The sequence below is a fragment of the Eulemur rufifrons genome, chromosome 9, assembly GCF_041146395.1.
Source record: "Eulemur rufifrons isolate Redbay chromosome 9, OSU_ERuf_1, whole genome shotgun sequence".
Taxonomy (NCBI): Eukaryota; Metazoa; Chordata; class Mammalia; order Primates; family Lemuridae; genus Eulemur; species Eulemur rufifrons.
Genome location: NC_090991.1, coordinates 29,762,567 through 29,788,266, shown reverse-complemented (window position 1 = coordinate 29,788,266; position 25,700 = coordinate 29,762,567). Strand labels below are relative to the sequence as shown.

Here is a 25,700-nt window from a genome sequence, read left to right as displayed (position 1 = left end):
TTGAAATGTAGGCAAATTTCTAGTGAAGCTGCTTGGTAAATAATGTAGTTTAAAGTAGCTGATTCTGTAAAACAGCTACTCAAAGTATTGTGGAAAAAAAAAAGTTAGCTGATTTGTTCCTGCTGTCTTGCTAATCTTTTTGAGTAATATGAGAAAGAATAAGTAATACAGATAAAATCCCATTATAACAAATGTTTATAAAATTCATTAAATCAAATTCCAGCTAATAGCTGCTTATTTTAATCTGTAACCTAGTGGATCTCACACTTTAGTGTGCATAAAAATCACTTGGGTAACTGTTAAACAGTCAAATCACTGGCCCCCAGAAATTCTGGTTCAGTAGCACAAATCACTAGTTTTAACAAGCATTGCTGAAAATCATAAAGCAGTGGTTTTCCGATCATACATTGAGAAACTCCAGGTATCTACCCCAAGATTCAGATATCAAAATAATTATAACAGTTCTTAGAATCCACAGGCATACAAGATAATCTGTGATAGCAATAACAGTTTGTTTTCTAGACTATCTTTTTAAGTTATATCTATTAATTTCTAATTTTCAAAAAAAATCTTATAGATACATGAAACTATACAATTAGACCCAATTTTTCACTGTGTCAGAAATTGAAGCACTAAAGTTGACTAGGGCATGAACCTGGGTTAAATCATATGCCTAAGATCACTTACGAGAGGAAAAATCAGCCATTAAAATGTCTAAATGGTCTTCAGATTTTTTTTTTCCTGCCCTTCATGTTTGCAGTTTAATTTGTTCACCATCACAGACCAAGTGAGTGATGCAATTGTTCAGAACAGAAAGAATCCTTGAAAAACAATAATGCAGACAGGATAAAGTCACAGGTCATATTTATAGTCCACTTACTATCAGGCAAAAAGCTAATAAGTATAAGAAATGCTTACTGATTACTTACCAGTAGTAAGGTAGGTACCAGGTAGGTACCACTATCAATTTCATTTTAAAACCAAGGCTGAGGAAGATTAACTTGCCAATGGTTGCCCAACTAGCACTGAAATTGGATTCAAAGTCAAATGGGTCTGATTTCAGTAACGGTCCTTTTTTTTCTTTTTGTACTTAGTTAATTTTATTTTTAAAATTTTCATATAGTAAAATTGACCTTTTGTTGGGTGTACAGTTCTATTAATATGAATTTTAACATATGTATAGATTCATATAACCATCACCACAGTCAGGATACAGAATAGTTCCATCACCCTAAAAAACTCCCTGTGCTATTCCTTTATAGTCACACCTTCCCACCCCTAAGCCCTGACCTCCAGCAACCACCAAACTGTTCTATATCACTATATATAGTTTGTGTTTGAAAATGTCATCTAAATAGAATCATACAGTATGTAGTCTTTCTAGAAGAGATTCTGTAAAATTGGTGTTTATGTGTTTTGAACTCATACATTCAGCATTGTTGTCTTGGTTAATTGACCCTTTTATCATTATGTAATATCCCTCTTTGTCCCTCATAATTTTCTTTGCCCTGATGTCTACTTTGATATTAATATAGACACTTTAGTTTTCTTTTGATTAGTAGTTGCATACTATATCTTTCTCCATCTTTTCACTTTTAACTTAACTATATTAAAATATTTAAAGTTTCTCACAGATAGCATATAGTGTGTTCATCCATTTATATGTATTCTCATAATTTCTATCTTTTAATTGATATGTTTAGATCATTTACATTTAATGTAGTTGTATGTTGGGTTTAGGCTACCATTGTGTAATTTTTCCATTTGTTCCCTTTTTTTCTCTCTGTCTTCTTTTTCCTGCCTTCTTTTGGATTATTAGAATACTTTTAGTACTACCTTTTAATTTATCTATTGTGAGTTTGACTGTATCTTTGTATTATGTGTGTGTGCATATATATATATATAGAGAGAGAGAGAGAGAGGTTTCTTTAGTGATTTCAGCATACTTAATTTTTCAGTTTACTTAAAATCAGTGTTTTACAACTTGAAGTAAAATGTAGAAATCTTATCACCATACAGATCCTCCTTTTATATTATAGTTATATATTACATCTCTATATATTGAAAAGAAATAACCAACAATGTTATAATTTTTGCTTGTAGACTTCAAATGTATTTTAAAGAACTCAAGAAGAGAATAGTCTATTATATTTACCCAATATTTACCAGTACTTTTACTCTTCTTTCTTCTAGTATGATTTCCCTTCTTTGTGAAGAATTTCTGTTAGCAATTCTTTTAGAGCAGATCTATTGGCAGCAGTCTTTTAGTTTTACTTCATGTGAGAATGTCTTACTATATTTTTGTTCCTGAAGGATATTTTCACTGAATATAGAATTCTGGGTTCAGTCTGTTCTTTCTGCAGTTTTAAAAGGTGGTTCCACTCTCTTCTGGCCTAAATGGTTTCCAGTGAGAAATTTACATTAATTTGACTTGCTGTTCCGCATGTAGATAATGTATTGTGTTCTCTCTCTGGCTGCTTTAAAGAATTTTTTTTTTTTTTTTCCATTTTGAGCAGTTTGATTATAATGTGTCTGGGCACGGACTTCTTTTTTTTTTTTTTTTTTTTTTGAGACAGAGTCTCACTCTGTTGCCCGGGCTAGAGTGAGTGCCGTGGCGTCAGCTTAGCTCACAGCAACCTCAAACTCCTGAGCTCAAGCGATCCTCCTGTCTCAGCCTCCCGAGTAGCTGGGACTACAGGCATGCGCCACCATGCCCGGCTAATTTTTTCTATATATATTTTTAGCTGTCCATATAATTTCTTTCTATTTTTAGTAGAGATGGGGTCTCGCTCTTGCTCAGGCTGGTCTCGAACTCCTGAGCTCAAACGATCCGCCCACCTCGGCCTCCCAGAGTGCTAGGATTACAGGCGTGAGCCACCGCGCCCGGCCACGGACTTCTTTTGATTTGTTCTGTTTGGGGTTGGCTGATCATATTAGTTCCCTGTGGCTACAGTAATAAATTCCACAAACTGGGTGGTTTAAAACCACAGAAATTTATTCTCTCATAGTTCTGGAGACAAGAAGTCTGAAATTCAGCAGAGCCATACTCTCTCCAGGACTTTAGGGGAAAATCCATTCTCTGCCTTTGCCCGATTCTAGTGACTTGCTGGCGTTCCTTGGATTTCTTGGTTTTTGGCCACATCACTCCAATTTCTGCCTGTACCTTCAACTGGCTTTTTCTTCTGTGTGTCTCAAATCTCCCTCTGCTTTTCTCTTTTAAGGTCACTTATCATTGGTTTTATGGCCCACCCAGATAATACAGTATACTATCCTCATCTTTAGATCCTTAATTACATCTGCAAAGACCCTTTTTTCCAAATAAGGTAACATTCACAGGTTCTGGGAATTAGGACATGGGCATATCTTTTGGGGCACCAGCATTTAACCTACTACATGGTACTTGAATTTGTTTGTTTATGGTCTTTCACCAAACTTGTGAAGATTTCAGTAGTTATTGCTCCATTTTTTTCTTTTTTTAGCACTACACATTTTCTGCTCTCCTGGTGGAACTCTCATGACACAAATGTTAGATGTGTCGTCATCTCATAGGTGTTTAGGGTTCTGTTTATTACTCTATTTTTCTCTCTGTTTAGAATGGATCATTTCTATGATCTGTGTTCGAGTTCACTATTTCCTCTGTCATCTCCATTTTGCTAGTGAGCTCATCTGTAAGTTTTTTTTTTAATTTCAGTTGTTATATTTTCAATTCTAAAATTTCCATTTGGTTCTTTATATCTTTTGTTTCTTTGCTGAAACTTTCTATTTTTCCTTTTTTTAGTCAAGATTATTTGCAATTCCTTGTTGGAGTATTTGTAATTTTAACATCTGTGTCTTCCTGGCATCAATGTCTGTTAATTGTCTTCTCATACAAGTTGAAATTTTCCTGGTTCTTCAGTGCAGCCACCTTGAGGTTGCCTGTTGTGTAGGGTGTGAGAGAAAAGGACAAAAAGGGGCACAGGATTTCCACACACTTTTGAGCATTATAGGGTTTCCTTTTTCTTGTCCTTAAGTGAAAATGAGAGGGCTCTTCCTGGAGTCCTGTCTGTCCTCACTGATGCCTGCATTTGGGTTTCAGGTGGCATTGCATTTACTCAGGGAATATAAAGAGGTAAAACATGGTAAATACACCAACAGTTCAGCGATACTTGAATTCTGGTTGTCTTTCCCAATCAGTCTGCTACTATTTACTTTTCAGAGTCCTGAAATAGTTGCTCTGTGCATTCCAGCTTTAATAATAACACTCCATTGACAAGACAGGGTAAAGTGTATCTGCTCCACCTTACCCTGAACTGGAATCCTCCCAGCTTCCTTCTTAACTTCTGCTCTGCACTGCTTCTCATCCTTCAGAAAATGATAGGGTGGTAGTTACTCTGATAGAAAAACTGAAGGCTCTGTTCTTATTAGTGCACACTCCAGCGTCTCGGGGCTACCAAGGGACAGTACTTTAGGCCTTTGGCATTTGGGCATCATGACCTGGTAGGCACTGAAACCAACAAGATGGCAATTGTTATATAAAAGTAACACTTTGTGCAGTCTGAAGGTATGGTTGAGGTTTTGCTTTTAGACTAGGAAAATCATCTTACTTTTTGCATTTGTGTTCTCACTGTAGGGTAATCATGCTGTGTTATCACACTATCCTAGGTTCACCCAAAGGACCAGCCAAAACCTCGCCTCCAGTCATACATATGATAATGTAAGTAACAAAACCCTTTTCTGGCAGTGCACCTAGTCAGCACATTATCATGGCCAAAAAAGAACTCCTGGCCTTGAATTCTCATGTTCTGCTCAGCAATGCATTGATGCAATCCTTATTAGGACTTTTCCTTTCCCTCACTTCTGTTAAGGATCAAAATTTATATTTATTGTCTCCACTTTCTTTTCCCCATCCTCTTTGACAAGACTTCAGACAGGCTTTTATCCCTACCACTCTACAGACATAGCTCTTGTCATGGTCACCAGTGACTCTCATAATAGGAAATCTAGAACTACAATTCTCAGTCTTCATCTTACCTGATTTATCAGCAGCATGTGACAAAGTGGATCACTTCCTCCTTTTTGCACATGTGGCTTTCGGACACCGCTCAATTTTGCTTCTTCTCCCACCTTGCTTTCCTGTCTTCTCTCCTTTGCTGGCCCTTCTTCCTCTGCTAACCTTTGAGCATTGGAGACCTCGGGTCCAGGCTTCAGACTTTTCTATCTCCATTCATTCCTCCATGGTCTTTTGGTCTCATATCTTGAAATGACCATTCAAATTCTGACAACCTGCAAGTTTGTATCTCCAGCCCAGTGCCCTTGCCTAAACTCAAAACTCATATGTCCACGTTCTACTTAACAGCTTCTCTTGATTTGTTCCCAGTCTCCACTTTCAACCTGCAGACTTCCCACCTCAGTAAATGGCCACTTGATTCTTTCAGTTGCTTAGGTCAAAAACCTTGAGTAATAGCCTTAACTACTACCTTTTACTTTCAAGATATGTCCATTATCCAGCCATTTCTCATTTCTGCATCCTAGTCCAAGCACCAGGAGACAGATACTACAGTGGCCTCTAAAGGTTGCCCTGTTTCGGCCTTTGCCTCCCTCCCTTCCCCAGCACCTCACAATCTATTCTCAAAACAGAAACCACAGCAATGTTTTTCAGTAGTAAAGTCACCTTATGTCCCTCATCTGCTCAAAACCCACCTACGATTTTCCTCCTCACTGCTTTACTCAGTAAAAACCTGGCATGCTGATGTGAGCCTACCTGTTCCCTCTCCACCCTCCTCTCTTGCCTTTCCCCCTCGGCTCACTCTGCTCCCACCACACTGGCCTCCCTTACTTCAGAGCATATGAACCTGTGTCCTCTCTGATAATCACAGGGCTCACGTTAGTCAGGGCCCTACTTAACTGTCCCCAATGGTGAGACATTCCCTGTCCACAAACTATCAGAGCAGTATCTTACCTCAGCCTCTCTTCTCCCCAGCACCCTGCTTTTTTATTAGAGCAAGTGCCATCTGACATCTGTTTACATTTGTTGATTGTCTGCCCCATGAGGGTAGGGACTTGGTCTGTTTTATTTATTGCTTTATTAGTAGTGCTTGTGCCTGGGAACATTTGTGGAATGAATGAGGAAAATTATAAGAAGAGATATTTCTAATTAAGATTTTAATCTTTATCTTATCAGCCGTGATTTGACAGCATCACTGTGTGCCTCTCTATAGATTTAAGACTTTTTTTTCCCTCCATTGGAGGCTGAGATTTTATATTCAGAGTGAAACCACGAAGAATCTGGACTGAGCCATACAATCCTGCTTCTTTTTTAAAGACATGGTTTTTTTTTAATTTTAGTTTATATGGGAAGTGAGATACAATAGGCATAAAATCAGAGAGAAAAGTAGTAAATTTTCTAAGTAGTTATTACCTAAAAACTAATGTAATGGTTAAAAATTACTAGTTCTTATCCAGTTCAGAGTATATGGTTCTTGGAATAGTGCCACTTGCAAGCCTAGGGCTCTAAATAATAAAAGCTTAATGTAGAATGTTTATTTGAACATGTGTTATGCTTTCTTAAGGTTCCAGAACATTCAAATTCAGTATTGCTACAGCCAGTTAGTCTACAGTCTGTTGCAACAGCACCATCAAACCAGAGTCTACCACCTTTGCCCAGCAATCATCCAGGTACATGAGACCTTATTATTTGCATCAAATAAGGAAACAGAGATTTATTGGTAATTGAAAATAGGAGAAATTAGAGGAGCTCCTTTGCATTTTTGAACAATATGAAGTAAATTTAGGGCAGTGACCATTAGAACTGATTTTAGGAGATAGTAAAAATGCTTATGCTGTATATTGAACACTAAAGTATAATAAATGAACCTTTAGTTGACATTTGGAAATCTTTTTGTAATATATAGATTTATAGATTTGTCGCACTTGGGAGTAGCATTGGAACACCAGTCTGTTTTGGTTGTGTTAAGATCTTATAGTTGAAGTCTAAATTAATAAAAAGAATATTAATTGTGTATACTCCTTGAAAAGCACAATCTGTTTACTGGTCTCTTCTTTTGCCTAAAGGGACGACAAAGAGTGATCTCCAGCCACCCCATTACTATGAGGTAATGGAGTTTGATCCCTTTGCTCCTGCTGTCACTACAGAGTAAGTCACTTACAAAATGATTAATTTATCTTTTGTCTTGGTTCCCTTTGATAGCAGAGCTAACAGGGCTTGGTTATACATTTTACTTTGTTTAGTTCTTGGCAAAAATTGATGGCCTTATTAAAAATGACTTATGAGATTTTATGGCAGCTACTGCTCTTAATGGTCTTATCATTCCAGCCTTGTGACTAAAAAATAAAAATGCTAGGGTTGCACATTAAGAAATAACCGGAACTAAGGTGTGTTAATGGATTCTTTGTAAATTCCTTGGCAGAAAGCCAGGTTCACTCTAGCTTGAGACGGGCACTATTCACTGATTGGTGACATAAGTTAACACCATATTGATGGGATATTTTAGCTGTTCTTTAAGAAGGCTGATCCCAATAAAAACATATATAAGAACTTATTTTTAGTCTTCTCTGTATGACAACAATGTGCTTAAAGCATTTGTGTAAAAATTACTTTTTAACTTGAAATCCTTAAACCGCCATTTTTTTTATGATTTTATATTGGTCAAGTATATATAAATATTTATGGGATGGTAGAGTCATTAAAATTTTTTTTTTTTTTTTTGAGACAGAGTCTCACTCTGCTGCCTGGGCTAGAGTGCCGTTGCATCAGGCTAGCTCACAGCAACCTCAAACTCCTGGGCTCAAGCAATCCTTCTGCCTCAGCCTCCCAAGTAGCTGGGACTACAGGCATGTGCCACCATGCCCGGCTAATTTTTTTTTTATATATATACATATATATATTTTTAGTTGTCCAGCTCATTTCTTTCTATTTTTAGTAGAGACAGGGTCTTGTTCTTGCTCAGGCTGGTCTCGAACTCCTGAGCTCAAACGATTCGCCCGCCTCAGCCTCCCAGAGTGCTAGGATTACAGATGTGAGCCACCGCACTCGGCCTACAGTTTTAATATACTTTGAGTGACTAAAGGTTACCCCCCCCAAATTCTTACAAATGATTAAAACAAGTTTATAGAAATCATTATTCAGAAACTGTCAGTCTGCAGGCTGTGTCTTGCCCAAAGTTGTGATTTGTTTGACCTATGCAGAATTTAAAATGTGCATTTTAAAAATTAATTGCCAACAGTTAAGCTGAGATATTTAAAAATAAAAAATCTGGACTTCTTGATCTTGTGGATACTCTGGGCAGCACTAGGCCTGCATTTTTACATAACAGCAAGGGGTTGGAGCCGAGTAGTAGCTGTCACCTTTACACAGGTAGGCTCTGCAGCCCACCAGGTCCCATTAGACCCTGTGTCTCTTCTTTGCCTGGTATGTATAGGCACTTGATGTTTTGATTCCTGGTTTAAGCCCTCAATGTAGTGATTGACTTTAGAATAATTTATGAATACCTATTAATGGATTTAGGAGTCCATTAATTTTTTTTTCCTAACTCTGGATTGTGAAATTTCCCTAGGTCATTCTGCTTGATAAAGTAGATATGTCACTGAATATATTAGTGGTTGAAGAAACTGACACTAAAGTTGGTATGCTTTTAAGAAACTTAATGTTTTTATCAGTTTCTGTATCAAATAGGTAGTGGAAAAGTTCTTGATTATATTCAAATTAGGAAATTGCTGTAAGTAGATACAGCAGTGTGAGAGATACTGAAGGTGAGGAGACAGCAGGGAGGCTGGAAAGGTGAAGCTTTGGAATCTCTGTACCATTGTAGTTCTTTCTGGGGGTCAGGGTGTCTCCATTCCTTTGAAAATTTCATGAAATCCAAAGATTTCTCTCCATGGAAAAGCACAGAATCTTGCAGAAAAGTTTTGGGATTTTCACATCACTGGGTATCTATGAACCCCAGGTTGAGAATTTCTGCTTTTGCAGGACATACAGTACAACATTTATGAAGACACACACGATTCATTTGAGAAACTGATTATTTATTAAGTGCCAGGGACTGTGCTTGGTGCCTAATTTATAATGTTGAACAAGAAACATGCTCCCTGTCCTCAGAGGTTTAATATAGCGTGGAGACAGAAACTAGACAAATCACCAGGCTAATATATATGTACAATTTGCACTAATGGTATGAAAGAATATGGTGACTCTGAGAGTGTGTAACAAGAACTAATTTAAATGGGGGTTAGAGAAAGCTTGAGGATGTGACATTAAAGCTGAGACCTGGAATTGTTAGTCAAGTGAAAAGTTTGGGGATGAATATCATAGTCCCAGGGCCAGTTGGAGTCCCCAACCAGGGTCCCCAAAGGGGCTTGCAGCCTGTTAGGAACCAGGCTGCATAGCAGGAGGTGAACAGCAGGTAGGGCGAGCCAAGCTTCATCTGTATTTGCAGCTGCTCCCCGTTACTCACATCAAGGCCTCAGCTCCGTCTCCTGCCTGATCAGCAGCAGCATTAGATTCTCGTAGGAGCATGAACTCTACATGTAAACTGCACATGTGAGGGATGTAGGTTGCGTGCTCCTTATGAGAATCTAATACCTGATGATCTGAGGTGGAGCTGAGGTGGTGATGCTAGCACTGGGGAATGACTGCAAATCATCCTGAAACCATCCCCCCAACCCCCAATTCCATGAAAAATTTGTCTTCCATGAATCCGGTCCCCGGTGCCAAAAAGGTTGGGGACCGCTAGCCCAGGGAACAACCTGTACAAAGACCCAGAGGAAAGAGTTTTGGCATATTCAAGGGAATGGAAATGCCAAAGCCAAAAGTGAAGAGAGTAAGGAGGAGCCTAATACCAGATGTGGAAACTGTAATTTGGAAGCAAAGAGACGTGAACATACAATTGTGAAGAACATTGCTGAGAGGGCAAGTAAGATGAGAACTGAAAACTAGATAATGGATTAAGTAACAGAAATCATTGGTGATTTTAGTCAAAGCCATTTTGATGGATTGATGGGAACAAAAGCCAAATTTCAGTGTGTTAAATAAATAAGAGATGAAATAGAGACAATAAGTTACTTATGGTGCTGGCAGTTTAAAACCAATATCCTACTTTGAAATTGATAATATAACCCTTTTGCCATGATGGTTTGTTTGTTTCAGAGCTATTTATGAAGAAATTGATGTTCATCACCACAAAGGAGCTCAAAGTCATACTGACTGTTGAGGTAAAGACTTCAAGGTAAACAATTTTGTTCCACATTCCATATAATTTCAGTGTAATTGTCACTTCCTGTATTTAGTATTTATATTTTGTAAGGGCCATCTGAGTCTGACACTTTGGTGAATGAACTATTATCATATGATTTCCCTTGAATCACTCAAACTGTAGTGAACTACTGTCCATTAATGAAATATATTGGGATCTTGTCACCCGGAAATGAGGATTGGGAATGCAGAAGTTACTTTATGGAATAGAAATATAATGCTAACAAAAGTAGATGGTCAGTAGAAACTTCTTAGCACTGAAATCAGGCATTTGTCTTTAATGAGCAGTTAACACTTGTTAACTGGTACCAGTAGAACCCATTCATTGTTAGTCCTCCCTAGGACTGAGTTTTTCCTATTTGCTGCATCACTCATCCATTTATTTACTAATGATTGGTCACCAGTGACCTATTAACCTTATTTTATTCCCCTCACACCCTCCCCCTTGGAAGGGGGTACATTCCCACCTTTTCTTCTATCAGACTGTTGCCCTCCAGCCTCCCAGTAAAGAAGGACAAGGAAAAAGGTTATCAAGGAATAGAGAAAGAGAAAGACAGGATGAAAACTGGCCATTTTCTTCTCTTTATTTTAGGTGAAAGTAGATGAACAGCTCACTGGCCACATCATGGGTGCCAACTCTCTAAAGGGTAGATAGGCCCTGTCCAGCTTTGAGGCCCAGAAGACCTACTAACATGTTAAAAGCCACGTGGAACATTTCTCCTCTGCTATTGGGAAGATTAAATGGAAAACTAACAGTTCCAGGGTAACATTTATGGTTCCAACAGCTCAAGATTTTTTCAATAGAATTTGTTTGTAACAAATATTCACTTAAAATTTCAGCAGAAGAAAAATTACTTAGTACTTAGGCCAACCAGTTTAATTGCAGTATCTTATGTCTCACCGGTCTTTCTACATTTAGACATCATCACGCAGCTGTGATAACAGTAGATGAAGATTATTTTACTACAAAATAATTGAGTAGATATTAGCATGAAATGTGAGAAACTTAATGTATCCCTCAGGAAGAACACTGAGTGCCTTCATTTAACTAAAGTTGAATGTAAAAGTCAATTTGCACTTCTTTATAAATAATGACTTAGAATTATTGTTAAACCCTCAATGACTGTAGTTTAATTATATTTCAGGTGTCCTGAACAGGTCACTAGACTGTGTTGGGTGGCCTTTAAATATCATTCTTTGTAATGCTAAGTGTTCCTTTTTTTTTCTTTTTACTCTAACTTAACATTTCTATTTGTAACAAAGACTACTAGAAAACATTCGTTTACATAAATTACGACAAATAAATTACTATTAAAATAATTTAATACATCTTTTTTACACAGTTTGTTCCCAGAAGAAATCATCACAATCCCACCATTACATTTTGACATCCAGGGACCTGGAAGTATGACAGTAAATGCTAGCAGCTCAGTAGCTGCTTATGTATTTTATTTCAATTTCACGATACCACAATTAACTCTGAATGTAAAATAGCTCTAGTTCTTAAAGGAAAAATAAAGTCAAATTTGAAATAAGAATGTAAATCTTTGAGCAAGCTGTTAGGGTTTAGTGACTCCTACTCTGAGCTTTTAAAATAGTGACTGTTCATACTGAAAGAAAATAGCAACCAACTAATTTAGACATAATAATAAATATGGTCATAAGTTCTGGCTTATGACCTGAAACAGACAATCCTGGGCATAAATTTTTTTTTTTAATTCTCAGATTCACTGCTACAAATATGAAGGTCTAATAATTTGGTTGAATCATCAGAAGAAACCCATATGCCTATTTAGAATATATGAGAAAAATTGAGAACAGGTTCAGCTTTTAAGTGGGGTAAATCAAAGGAAAAAAACAGGTAGAACCATTTAAAATAGGGTTCACATTATTGTAGAATATTTCTCCTCTAAGAAGGCAGGATACATGATTTTTCAAAAATCATAAATTTGAAGCAGGACTTAGTTGCTGACATCAGTTATAGCCTGGAACTGGCAACTTGTATCCTTCTTTTGCTTCAAAAAAAGTATAAGAAAGAGTGATGAGATCGACATTCACCATTTTTGGATCTTCAGCAAATTCAGGATCAATGTAGAAAAACACTGGCATATCTACTTCCTCTTGGGGATTAAGCCTTTGTTCTTCAAAACAGAAGCACTAGAAGTTATAGAAAGGTATTTGTTTAATAACATTTCTATTTTCTACCTATAACAGAAACTAATAGAGTTCATTTCTTGATTTTAATAAACATACTACTAAATAAAATCTTTAAGTTCTGTGATAGAGTAACAGTATCTTCATCTCAGATTGAGTTTTGCTTTAAGGATTGAGAATCCACAGATTAATTGTAACCTTAAAAGCAGCTATCCATTTGGTTTGGCTCTCAATTGCAGCATAGCAGGTATAAATAATGAAGAAAAATAGCCTGAAGTTCACAAGAAATGAGTTTTCAGAAATTATGAGTATCTACCAGAACACTGTAGTAAGTTTCATACCAAAGTTTTATGTACTTTTATCATTTTCTATAAGTTAGTATTTAATTGTACCTGTATTTTATTGAAATACTGCCCAGCTTCAAATGGAATAACGTTGTATGTAGAAATTCCAATTACTGGTTTGTCAGTAGGATTCTTAGCTTTATAAAACGCCAGTGCAGTCTCTCCTGGCACCACCTGTTTTAAAGAAAATATACATTATCAATATTTTAAATCTCACCCAGCTCTTTTCCCTACTAAATTGCAGTCACATTATTTTTTCTATTCATCAGAGCTCACAATACCTAAGCTAATTAGCTATTACACTAAACTAATGTAAGGTTCAGCAAAATAAACTGTGAATATTATCCATAAACATATCTGAGTTTCAGACTTTATTTGCATATGTCAATGAAGAACCAATACTCTATTATGCATAATTAGTTATGGATTGTCATCTTGTATATCTGAGGTCTTCAAGCAATAATTTGCATTTTGAGTTATTTAAAATGTGTCCAAGGACAACCCAAGCATACCACAGCCTTTATAACACTTACACCTGAATGTCATGATTAACTAAATATTTTTTTTAAAAGGTTACCAACATTAAACTTACTTCACAACCAGAAATTAAACTTACATTTATTAAACCAAAAACCAAAAACTGTCAATACTTTGTTTTGAGAAAATAACTAAGAAAAACAGCAAGCCTTTAAAAAAAATTTTCCAAAGGATATTCTATAACTTGTACCAATTTAGCCACTAATACTTTGGATACTACCATGTACCTGGAACTAATATTCAAAATCATAACCTACAAAATCTTTAATCATTGAAGAGATTCAGTCATGATTACTTAACTGGGCAAGCTTTTCCAATAAGCATTGAAATTAATTCTTTTTGGCTAATCCTCACTTAATGAGATAATATCAGTTATAAAATCTTCCCAGGATTGCTATTAGTCACAATTTTAGCAAACTTTTTAGGTATAGTCTTACATGAAGTATAACATGACTATTTTACTATCTACTGATTACTTCAAAGGTCCTAAATTTTTTTTTTTTTTCTTTAGAGGGACAGGGATACTTTTGATATAACCCAATAAACTACTTTCCATTGTAACCTATGATTTTCAAGATTTTTCCTTTATCATCTATATACCAGAGGAAACGAATGTCAGGAACCTATATGGTCTCACAGCTAATGTTGCTCCCAAGATTAGTGACCAGAGGACTACTCAGTCAAGTCTTAACACGATTTTAATAAAACAGATGACAATTAAGCTGACTTTTACTATCACATAACTTAAAAGTCAAAGTACATATTCTGTTACATTGGATATAGGGCACTATCTAAAAGTAGTCTATTCGTGTCCCGGCGGAGTCGCCAAAAAAAAAATAAATAAATAAATAAAAAAATAAAAGTAGTCTATGGGAATAAAAAATTACAGTAATGGAACCTGTATTTTGAAATTAAGTTTAGATGAGTGAAATAGTTTAATGAAAGAAAGGAATTTATATTGAAAAAAGTAATCTTTTAATGACTGATTTAGTCACTTACATATATTTCTGTTTGCTGAGGTCTAAAGTTCCACTGAAGACTTGCATGCACATCTGCATTAAAGGTAACTTTAATTATTCGATCCTTAACAGGCACCATGTTTTCAATCTGATCTGATGCATGACCTGCAACTGCTGATCCTCCAAGTCCGGTAGTCTAGAAAAAGATACTAAATACGTTAAAACAATACATTAAGGTGTTAATGATCTATCTATTGGATAAAAATAAAATTTTAAAAACAATTTAACTTTAATAATCCCATTGGAGCCAACCTACATACTATCACTGACCATTTCCTATAACTGTGTCAGTGGTTTGACCACTTTTGGGATGTCAAGAGCCTGTATTTGTTAAAGTCATTCCTGTTTTTCAGCACAATCCCTTGGTTATCTGGCATGGTCAAAACTGAGTCATTTGGGAAAAGCGAATTCTCTAGATAAGTGAATTATTATCACTGATAATAGAGCGTAGAACTTCCAGCTTTGTCTTTTATTAAACATCCCTTTATTGCTAGTATTTTATATTAACTGTTATTCATTTATAGAAGTGAAATTTACAACCTGGTTATTTCAATGAAAATACTTATATAATTCCATTTTTCCATGTTCTTGTCTGGTCCTTTTCCATATCATAGCTTTTAGAATCCAAATTAGTTTGTAGTTTCACTTCTATATTCCACTTTTCTAAAGCATCATAAATATTTTCCCATGTTGGTTAATGTTTTTGTATCTTTTTCTGTACTTCTCTGTATAGTACAGCTTTTATATCTATCACTAATTAATCAGAGCACCTAATCCCTTTGGCTACTGAATCAACTAGTCATAGAGCATCAGGAAATATCTGTCTGACACCTCTTCTCTTCACTGCCATTATTTCCTTATCTTCAGATGCTTTTTAAAAAAAGTCCTTACTTCCAAGGTCATCATTCTTCTGATGCTTGAGGTTGTCAGAATTCTGGTTTCTGGATGATTTACCTGTTACTATACTAGAAAAAAAATACCAAATTTGAGGCTAGGGGAAGACTCCCAGGAAGATATAGTATTACTATCTCCTGCTTGTTACACAAATCAACTAGCTTCACTCATACATTATTGAATTACATTATAACCCTAAAAGATATGTCAGAGACCAAGCCTTTGTGCTTGTTTAACAGGTAAATATATTCTTCTGCCTAAAAGTACTATGTTGTTTAAGGGGTCTTGCTCTTGCTTAGGCTGGTATCCAACTCCTGAGCTCAAGCAGTCCTCATGCCTTGGCCTCCCAAAGTGCTAGGATTACAGGCATGAGCCACCACGCCCGGCCAAAGTTTAAGTTTTAAGATGTAACTCTTTTTCCTGAGGAATTTGAGTTGTGAATAAAAAAAATTAAGTCTCCTCCCTCAATAAAGATTCTATAATATATTCTTTGAATATAGATTGTTCAGGTTTCTAAGTTCAATGCTTAGAGAAATTAAAATGGACAAAGAGTAGAAAAGAGTACTGACTGAAAAGAAGTCTTAGTTGCACCACAAGTCAGCTCTAAGAACTGAATAAGCCTTATTTTCTTTTGGCTACACTTTACATGCTCATAAAATGAGATCACTGTACTAAGTGGTTTATATAATCCCTTATTTCTGGGTTTAAAATTATGGGATTCCAGAAGAAAAAGGTGTTCTTTTAGAATTATCACTGTTTAACATCCAAATTGATTTTAGCATTACAAATTACATTTTTTTACCTTCCTACCTTATCACTGCATGTGGACACAGAGACGATATTGTTATTTATTTATTTATTTATTTGGAGGAGAAGGAAAGAGTAGCTTATTAATTTGCCAGCAAAAGAAGAGTCTGGCAGACTCCCATCTCAAAGTACCAACATCCTTGTCAGTTACTTTAGTTTGGGGCAGGGTTTCTCAACCTCGTATTTTGGGTTGAATAATTCTTTGTTGTGGGGGGGAGCATGTCCTGTGCACAGTTGGATATTTAGCAGTATCCCTAGGCTCTACACACCAGACACCAGTAGCATCCTATCCCTCCCACTCCCTCAGGTTGTGACATCCAAAAATGTTTTCAGACATTGCTAAATGTTCCCTGGTGGACAAAATCACTCTCTTCCAGCCCCTGGTGGTTTGAGGGGGATTTATACTTGCTTATTTGGACTCGATTCTGCTTATGATTTAACCAACTAGTAGTTTTAGGGTTCATGGTTGGCCTCAGATGAAAAGTAATTCCCATTCTATACTCATCCTCCAGAACTCAAGCTATTGCACATTCCCACACAAATGCTGACATTAGGAGACTGAAATGCCCTTTTAACCTCTGCTGCTTTACCATCTAAAAGAAATGCAAGTTGAGCTCCATAAAGATAGGGGAAGTAAGCCAGGCATTAACAATAGTGGCAGGAAAAAGCAGTAACCCCAGGTACCAATACCAGTTGTGATGTTATACTAGTGATTCCCAAACTTTGCTGCACATTAGAATCTCTTGAGGAGTCCTTGAAAATTACTGATGCCTGGCTCCCACTCTGACATTCTGATATAATTGGTAATGTGTGTGACCTGGACATTTGGATTTTTAAAAGCTCTCTAGGTGATTCCCAATGTACAACAAAGTTTGGAGACCACTGTCTTAACCTCTTACTGAATGAACACAATGCATAGCTCTCACTTGTGGCATGATTTTTAAACCAAAATTCCTGGTCCCTACCCTAGACCTCCTAACCAGAATCTCTAAGGTAGGGGACCCCTGGCATGTGTATTTAAGAAGCTCCTCAAGTGATCCTAATGCCTAGCGAAAGCTGCAAAATACTATTTAAGAACTAAGGAGACATCTATGAAATAGGTGAACTTTGACCTTGCCAGTGGTTCTCAAACTTTAATCTGCATCAAAATCGGCGAAAGGACTTAGTAAAATACAGGTTGCTGATCCTGCCACCAGGGTTTGATTCAGTAGTTCTGCAACTGGGTCCTAGAATTTGTACTTTTAACAGTTTCCCACATGATGTTGATGCTGCTGGTCCCAGGGGCCACACTCTGAAAACCACTGCCCTAGAACTTCTTATCTAAAAGGGAGCCCAGCGTAAGCACATTACAGTTATATTAACGTGGGCGGCGGCCTCAAAGGCCTAATTCATGCCTCCTGTATGGATGAACAGCCAGTCCCAGGTTTAAGCACAAGAAACACGAATACTCCCTTTTCCAGGGTTAACCTTATCTTAGCACATAAACCACATGTGGTTCACAGATGAATGCATTAATAATATACATTACACTTTTTATAGTGTGTGTGGGCAGGAGGGTAAGGCAGACTACTGGGTACCCTTTTCGGTGAGGTGTAGCTCAGAGATCAGGGAATTTCACTCAGCGTGGTATAAGCACGATCCTCATGGACAATTGGGTTCTACTTGCAGTACTGCCACTTTCCTTGGTGCCCTTGGGTAAGTCACTGTTTTGAGCCCGTTTCCTCTTTGATAGATTATCTTGGACATCCAACTATGAACCGTAGAGCGATCGCTGTCCAGGAATGTGTCCTGAACCTCCACCCCTTCTGAGCGCGCCGCCCAGTGGCCAGCGCCGGCCCCTACCTGGCAATAAAGGCGATAAAGGGGCACGGCGGCATAGGAAGCCCCCAGCATGCCCACGGCGGCCGCGGCCACATACGTGAGGACCGTCTTGTTCCGCCGCCGCCAGTCCTCCTCTTGCGCGCGAGTGAAAGGGTTCGTGCTCTTCGGCCGCCGCAGCGGCTGCACGGCCCGGTCCCGAGCTCGAGGACCCGTGCGCTTCCACGTCCCTAGCCGTCTCAGTCCCCACTCGGCATCTCCTGTCCCATTCCACCCTAGCCTAAGAAACGCCCCTACTCTCTCCGCCGCCCTGGCCGGCGACCCAGGGTGGCTCCAACGCCAGCCACAAAAAACAACGCCCCTCCATCCCGGACGCCACAGCCCTCCCATAGACCCCGGAAAGAATGCCCGCTGTAGGGAACGAGAAGTCAGTTCTCGCGATGCCTGCTAGGCCTCGCGAGATCTTGGTTGAGCCTGCCGCTGCCTTGGCTACCGGGCTCCTCAGGTGGCAGCGCTTGTAGTTGGGCTACGGAGGCCGGGTTGCCAGATTACTGGTAAGTTCGCGTTTTGCTTCGTGACCGTTCCTCCCACTTTACTTCCCTCAGTGCCTCTCTAACTTACTTTTGGAAAAACACAGTTCTCTGCTCCGCGTGCAAGCTTATCATCACTTGGAGTTGTGCCTTTGATATTTCTAAACTCAGCCTTTGTCTCGACCTAGCGGCCCCGAGCGGCAGCTCTCCGACTGTCCGTTTACCTGGAGTTCCCTGACCGCGCGCGCTCCCGTACTTACTGCTCTCGACTTGGGCTCAGGGGTCACGTCTCTGAGGAAGCCTTCCCGTGTTTACCACCGCCCTCACGGACACTCACGACATAAGCATTTTCTCAGCCCCTGGGAAGTCGGTTCCCACTGCTCTGATGCCTCTTTACTACTTGTCCTGTGAAAATCGCCACATCTGGAGGCGGGAGGGACGCTGTCAACTGAAGTGTGTTTGGAAGAGAGTGACCAGGATATGAGGGTCATTTAAAGAAAGATTGAAGGAAAAGAACCTTGTCGGGGGTGTGATAGCTTTCTTCAAGTAGTCCTACGGGACAAACTAGAGGGGGACAGATTGCAAAGTGGATTTTACTGTAATAGAAGGAAGCATCTTTCTAGAAACTGTAAAACAGTGGTTAAGAGCTCCGGTTCCGAGGTTGGGCAATTCTGGTTTCTTACCCTGGTCCTCACCATAGTTCTGTGTCCTTAGGCCCTCAATTTTACTTCTCTAAGACCTGGTGGCCTTATCTGTAAAATGGAAATCATAATACTAAATGAGAATATGCATATAAAGTGATTTATCACGGTGCCTGATGCATAGAAGAATTTAGTAAAAGTTAGGCTTTATTTTTAATGGCCAGGGCAGGTCTAATTATCCACACTTTATGGATGTGGAAACTGAGACCTGAAAAATTTTGTCACTCAACATTTACTTATTTATTGCAATCTGCTGTGGGCCAGACACTATTCAACCTGCTGGGGCTATAGCACAGAACAAGTCAGACAAAAATCTGTTATGGAGTGTGCTTTCGATTGTCAAGTAACAGATACATAAATAAGGGAATTTCAGATAACAGTGCAATGGAGACACTGGAATAGCATAATGTGATTAATACTGATGAGGAGGAGGGGTAGAAAAGTAAGGTCTTTCTGAAGAGGCGAAATTTGAGTCTAGTCCTGAATGATGATGAGTAGCTACCTACATAATGACAGTTCCAGGCCATGCAAAGGCCCAGGAGAAGGAAAGAGCTAGATATGACTGAAGAACAAAAAGGAGGCCAGTGTGTTCCTAGCATAGTGAGGGAGGAGGAAAGTGGTAGGAAATGGGGTCAGAGCAGGTGTACAGAGGCCTGATAATACAAAGCCTTTCAAGCCATGTCCAAGGGTTTGTATTTTATTTTAAAAGTAATAGGGGCCCGGCACGGTGGCTCACGCCTGTAATCCTAGCACTGTGGGAGGCTGAGGCGGGTGGATTGTTTGAGCTCAGGAGTTCAAGACCAGCCTGAGCAAGAGCAAGACCCCGTCTCTACTAAAAATACAAATTAGCTGGACAACTAAAAATATATAGAAAAAAATTAGCCAGGCATGGTGGCGCATGCCTGTAGTCCCAGCTACTCGGGAGGCTAAAGCAGTAGGATTGCTTGAGCCCAGGAGTTTGAGGTTGCTGTGAGCTCCGCTGACGCCACGGCAGTCTAGCCCGGGCAACAGTGAGCTCTGTCTCAAAAAAATAAAAATAATAAATAAATAAATAAATAAAAATAATAGGAAGCTGTTGGAGTGTTTGAAGAGTACAAGTGATATAATCTGATTCACACTTTTTTTATAAAAAAAAGATATTGGTTATTTTGTGGAGAATGAATTAAAGGAAGGGGGACAAAAATAGAAGAGTTAGGAAGCAGTAGCAATGACTGTGAGTGATGGTCACCTTGAGTGAGTGATTCATTAACTTGTGGTCACAGGCCAGAAAGTTGCAGAGCCAATAAAATCGAAGTATCTTCTGACTCCTTTCTACTCTGGCACACTGTCTCAAAAATGTCAAGCTTCTATGATTCTACAAATTTATTCATATTGTGTTATGACAATGTTTAAAAATCTTTTTCATCTGTATGTTCCTCAGTTCTTGTACCAGATTTTCAATTCTTTCAGGATGCGATCACTCATATTTTGATTTTCTAACGGCATACACTCAAATCCCATATAAGTGTCCCTGAAGCCAACAGTACATTTCCTCTGACTATTCTTTTTTTTCCAGGCACCCCTTCCATGTAACTCCAGGTAGCAGTATAAATATATATCAGTAATAGTGTCTTTGTCGTGGACTCTGTAGTATTTTATTTTTTGTAAATGCAAAGTGTAACTATTCCTTTCCAAGGTGCATAATCTTTATAGCAATAAGGTGGTATTGGTCTTCGTAGCTTTCTACTTTAATAAAGGAAAATATGTATCATATCTGGTCTTAATATGATAATGTAAAATAACAATTCATATTTACTGGATAGCTAAAATATTTTTGGTATTTCACTTATATGGAGAATGTATCATGTAAAACATCATTTAGGTCAATCTCTGATTAACTTTTACTTTGAAATACTTTAAAATTTACATAAAAGTTGCAGAAATAATACACAAATTTCCTATATATCCTTCACCTAGATTTTCTAGTCTTTAATATTTTTGCACCATTTGAGAATAGATTGCAGACATGATGTTACAGAACTATAGGCTTCACACTTAATTTGTTTATTTCCTAATTACAGGGATACTTTCTCATTCATAACCAACAGTACAGCATCAAAATCAGGAAGTTAACATCAATCCAATATTACCATGTGTAGTCAGCTTGGGCTGCCATAACAAAATACCGCAGACTGGTTTGCATAAACAACAGAAATTTATTTCTCACAGTTCTGGAGGCTGGAAAGTCTAAGATCAAGGCATCAGCTGATTCAGTTTCTGGTGATGGCTCTCCCTGGCTTGTAGACATCTGCCATTTTGCTGTGTTCTCACATGCCTGGGAGCAATGAGTGAACTTTCTATTGTCTCTTTTTATAAGGGCACTAATCCCATAGGATCAAGGTCTCACCCTTGTGAGCTCATTTAACCTTAATTACTTCTTAATTCAAATGCAGCTACACTGGGGTTAGGGCTTCAACATAATAATTTTGGGAGACATAATATTAAGTCCTTAACACCATGTTATCAGTGGACTCTCTTTAAATCAGCAGTCCCCAACCTTTTTGGCCAATCTCCCAATTTTACAGTTGAGAGAACAGGCTTAGAATGATAAATTAATTTGCCCAACCTTATTCACATGGGTAGTGGCAGAGCTGGAGTTTAAGACTGGATTTTTTCTGACTCCTTGCTCCTTGTTATTTTTACCGAATCTTGTAGAAAGCAGCTTTGCAATGGACAACAATAAACAACAGAAACACAGCAGCTTTTCTTTGCAATATTAGGAAATATTTCTTCTACCTCAGTTAAAAATCGTCCTTAATACGATTGGATGCCTATTTGTAAAATGGCAGATTTTGAAGTTATTTCTAAGTTAAAACGGTTTAGACAGAGTTGAACATAGGGTTGAGGTTAGAGACCAAGGGTGAAACCTGGATCCAGGGAGTTCTTATGAAAATAAAAGGTCTATCAATGTACATAGGCACAATAATAATGCAACATTGGGAGGTTCTGAAATCTATGTTTTTCTCTAAAGCTTTAATTGAATGCATAACCCTGAGCTGCAATTCTCTTGAGTCTGAGTGTGCTTGTGATATTGCACAAATCATTGTGATAACTAATGCCAGCCAAATAATGGTTTCTACCAGGAATGGAATGGGAGCTCTTCAAGAGAAAGGCTACTCCAGCCCTATTGTGCAGGTAGAGGAGTTGATTATACACTTAAAAGATGGAGAGCCAGAGTGACATTTCAGACTTTATACCTTTAGTTTTCAATATTATTCTTAAGCAATAAATAATTGCTTGTAAACTCTTCCTAGTTAGCTATGATCATGTCCAATTTTACATATTAGGTAAAATAAGTTTTTTCATAAAAACCGTTTTGAGATTTACACAATGTTTTCTTATCTGATTATTGGTTTTCAGGGTTTTTTTGAAGACCTAAATATTATAAAGATGTATTACTTTAAATTTTGGTTTGCAGTTACATTTTTTAGTATTTTAATGCATAATATAAAGTAAGGAAATTGCAGCTTTAATTTTAATATGGTAGTCACTGAACTGTATTTCCTAGCTGTCTATTTGCCTGATAAAGCTATTGGATCTATTTAGCCATCTTAAACACCTAACAATAATTCCAACAGTACTAACAACTGTTTAGTTGGTACCTATTTATTACAATACTTGGACCTTAAAGAGGGAAAGTAATGTATTTGAATAAATAGTAATAACAAATGAATTAAGATTTGCTTGAGGGCTGGGCATGGTGGCTCACACCTATAATCCTAGCACTCTGGGAGGTGGAGGCCGGAGGATAGGTTGAGCTCAGGAGTTTGAGACCAGCCTCAGCAAGAGCGAGACCCCCATCTCTACTAAAAGTAGAAATTAGCCAGACAACTAAAAAATAGAAAAAATCAGCTGGGCGTGGTGGTGCACACCTGTAGTCCCAGTTACTTGGGAGGCTGAGGCAGGAGGATCACTTGAGCCCAGGAGTTTGAGGTTGCTGACTAGGCTGACACCACGGCACTCTAGCTGGGGCAACAGAGTGAGATTCTGTCTCAAAAAAAAAAAAAATTAAGAACAGGCTGGGTAATTACTGTTTTCCAATTATTGCACAATAATGTCATGAAGTTGCCTCATTAAGTCTTCATATCCTAGTTTCTTATTTCTTGGTAGCTGCTATTATGCCACTTTTTGAGGGGCTACTTCATTTAAGTGATTTCTTGAATACGTTTATATGATTGATAGATAAGGTGAAATGAAAATGGAAATCATTCATCAGTAGAGGGCCTTCATTTATTCAAGTAATGTTTATCAAGATCAGGGCCAGCTTTGTGGGCATTTGACCTGTGCAGTCTACACCAGGCCCTGCTCTTAAAAGTGTCCCTTTCTTACATGAGTCCTGCACTTGGTTTAATGCTCTGCGTCACCATCTTGAAATTCTTCATAATTATTTAACATGGGGCCTTGCATTTTTATTTTGTATTGGACCCTGCAATTTAAGTAGCTAGTCCTGGTCAAGATATACATAGAGATATATGCACAATAGTATATCCCACACACACTGACTTTCTGACATGATTCAGGCTAAAGCACATTCTACCTATCTGGAATAAGCAGGATTAAAGGCAAAGGCAGAAAACCAGAGAAAATGCCTTAGGAGGTTAAAGGTAAGAGATAAGGCAAAAGGCAAATTCAGGTCTCCTGAGAATAGTCAGTTTATGTAAAATAAGATCAAGCCAAATTCCCAGCTCCTTACTATGGCCCATAAGACCCTGGGCAATCTAGACCTTGCCTACTGCTCTAACCTCATCTCCTGCTGCTTTCTCCCTGCTCACTATGCTCCAGCCACACTTCTTCCTTCTCTTTAAACACTCCAACTTTGCTTTACTGCCTTAGGACCTTTTCTGTGCTTGGAGTACTTTGTCCCTCAGTTTTTTCCATGGGAAACTTATTATTTGGGTCTTAGCCGGGACACCACTACCCAATCTAAATTAGCCCTCCTGTGCTCAGTCACATGTGATATCACTTTTCAGTATCTGAAATCTAGTTCATTCTGTTGTTTCCTTTTTTATTATTTTTCTCCCATCACTAAATTGCAAATGCCATAAGAGCAGGGATCTTGGCTTGTTCACCATAATATCACAAGCACTTACTAGAGTGCCTGCACATGATTATACTTATATAAATGAAAGCAAGCAGAAGGCACTCGAGTAGTCTAAGGAAACTTCTGAAAGCAGTGAGCTGTTGTGCTGATAAGGATCTCATGTTTCAAAAAAACTAAGACTCCTTCTTTGAAGTAGTTTTCTGGTATTTTCCACAGGGGTAGGCTGTGTGTTACAGGCAGATGCTTGTGCATCCACCCCCAAGACAAACGAGCAGCATTCCTGAACTACTTAGATTCCTGAAAGGAAAAAAATGCACTAGCAAAGGGAATATTGCCTTTGGGTAGAGAATAAAGAAGATAGTCAAATACAGTTGGCCCCTCATATCCTTGAGTTCCACATCCACGGATTCAACCAACCACACAACGAAAATGTAGTTGGACCTATGATGTCTGTGTCTGTACTGAATGTGTATAGACTTTTTTTTTTCTTGTCATCATTCCCTAAAACAATATAACAACTATTTACATAACATTTGCATTATATTGGTATTATACGTAATCTAGAGTAGATTTAAAGTATAGGGGAGAATGTGCATAGGTTACATGAAAATACTATGCCATTTTATATGAGGAATTTGAGGAACATCCTTTGATTTTGGTATCTGCAGGGAGACCTGACCCAATACCCCAACCACCGTCCCCCAATACCAAGAGAGAAGACTGTAACTCTTGGAACTTTTATATCTTTGTTTCCTGAAACCTTTGTCATTTTAAAAGGATCAGTTAAGTAAAGTTTAGCCCAGGGAAAGGAGTCATTCCTGATTTTGCCACTGTTCTTAAAACAACCCTAGAATTACATAAACAGCTGATGTTATCTTGAAGAGTCTCTACTGTGATAAGGTATACAAGTTGCCAGAGTTTCTAAATGCTATTATTTTTATGTTTCCTCAAATATAATACTGAATCAATATGTCTAACTACACAAGAAATACTTACATTTTTAATATTAGCTCCAGTGAGTCAATAAATAGTTGACTTGTCCAGTCACAAAAACCAGACAAATTATTTATTGGGTAGCCAGCATCATCATACCCTCCTTGAAATAACCTTAATGTGAAATGTCACTAGATATTTTTCCTCCCCTCTGATCCCTCCCTCCCAAATGATCTGACTGTAGGCTGCCCCAACCCATTCGTGGACCATACTGATCTTAGAGGTGCATATGCATTTTAAAAAGAAAATCTTCCCCTCAAAAAACATTAAGGGACTTGTAGTTTAATAAGCTTGGCATAAAATTTTTTATTTATAGAGCCAAAAAAGAGCTTTAAAGATCATAATGAATGATTTTGTCATTGTACATATGAAGAAACCAGAGAGCAGAGTTAAGTGGCTGCACAAAGTCACATGGCCAGGGATTATCTAGCCTCTAGACCAATGTAATATACATCTAAATATAAAACTAGTGGCAAGGAAAATTCCAAAATTTTTCTTTTTAAACAGACCATAGGTGGTTAATTTCAGAAGAAAATAACATTAAATACTTTCTGTACTATGAGTTTCTTTGTTATGA

At 38.0% G+C, this 25,700-nt stretch overlaps 3 protein-coding genes across 4 annotated transcripts in view; 2 read left to right on the top strand and 1 right to left on the bottom strand.

Annotated features, from left to right (window-relative positions):
- TOM1L1 (target of myb1 like 1 membrane trafficking protein) overlaps nt 1–11,360 on the top strand; it is a 42,307-nt gene extending 30,947 nt beyond the window's left edge. The window contains exons 12-16 of one of the 2 annotated variants that reach the window (XM_069482372.1): nt 4,642–4,693; nt 6,549–6,654; nt 7,051–7,132; nt 10,142–10,220; nt 10,839–11,360. In XM_069482372.1, coding sequence (XP_069338473.1) covers nt 4,642–4,693; nt 6,549–6,654; nt 7,051–7,132; nt 10,142–10,205 — 304 coding nt within the window. In that variant the 3' untranslated portion in view covers nt 10,206–10,220; nt 10,839–11,360. Of the gene's footprint in view, nt 1–4,609; nt 4,694–6,548; nt 6,655–7,050; nt 7,133–10,141; nt 10,221–10,838 lie in introns of those variants that run through there. The other variant, XM_069482374.1, reaches the window with a different exon arrangement.
- Nucleotides 11,029–18,251, bottom strand: COX11 (cytochrome c oxidase copper chaperone COX11). Its single transcript, XM_069482375.1, has 4 exons — nt 17,844–18,251; nt 14,281–14,436; nt 12,793–12,918; nt 11,029–12,403 (listed from the first exon to the last, which is right to left on the bottom strand). The coding sequence occupies exons 1-4, from the start codon at nt 18,207–18,209 to the stop codon at nt 12,221–12,223; spliced, it is 831 nt and encodes a 276-aa protein (XP_069338476.1). The 5' UTR covers nt 18,210–18,251; the 3' UTR covers nt 11,029–12,220.
- A 66-nt stretch (nt 18,252–18,317) lies between these two features.
- STXBP4 (syntaxin binding protein 4) overlaps nt 18,318–25,700 on the top strand; it is a 140,360-nt gene continuing 132,977 nt past the window's right edge. Inside the window, exon 1 of the mRNA XM_069481164.1 lies at nt 18,318–18,373. The gene's annotated coding sequence lies outside the window, so the exon portion shown is untranslated. The remainder of the gene's footprint in view (nt 18,374–25,700) is intronic.

What these genes read in the sequence shown, in the direction of transcription:
- COX11 (XM_069482375.1), bottom strand. Translation starts at nt 18,209, where the DNA reads ATGGGAGGGCTGTGGCGTCCGGGATGGAGGGGCGTTGTTTTTTGTGGC. An exon ending in TTTATCGCCTTTATTGCCAG is followed by an intron (nt 14,437 to 17,843) that starts GTAGGGGCCGGC and finishes ATCTTTTTCTAG; the next exon opens with ACTACCGGACTTGGAGGATC. An exon ending in AGTATTTCAATAAAATACAG is followed by an intron (nt 12,404 to 12,792) that starts GTACAATTAAAT and finishes TATAACTTCTAG; the next exon opens with TGCTTCTGTTTTGAAGAACA.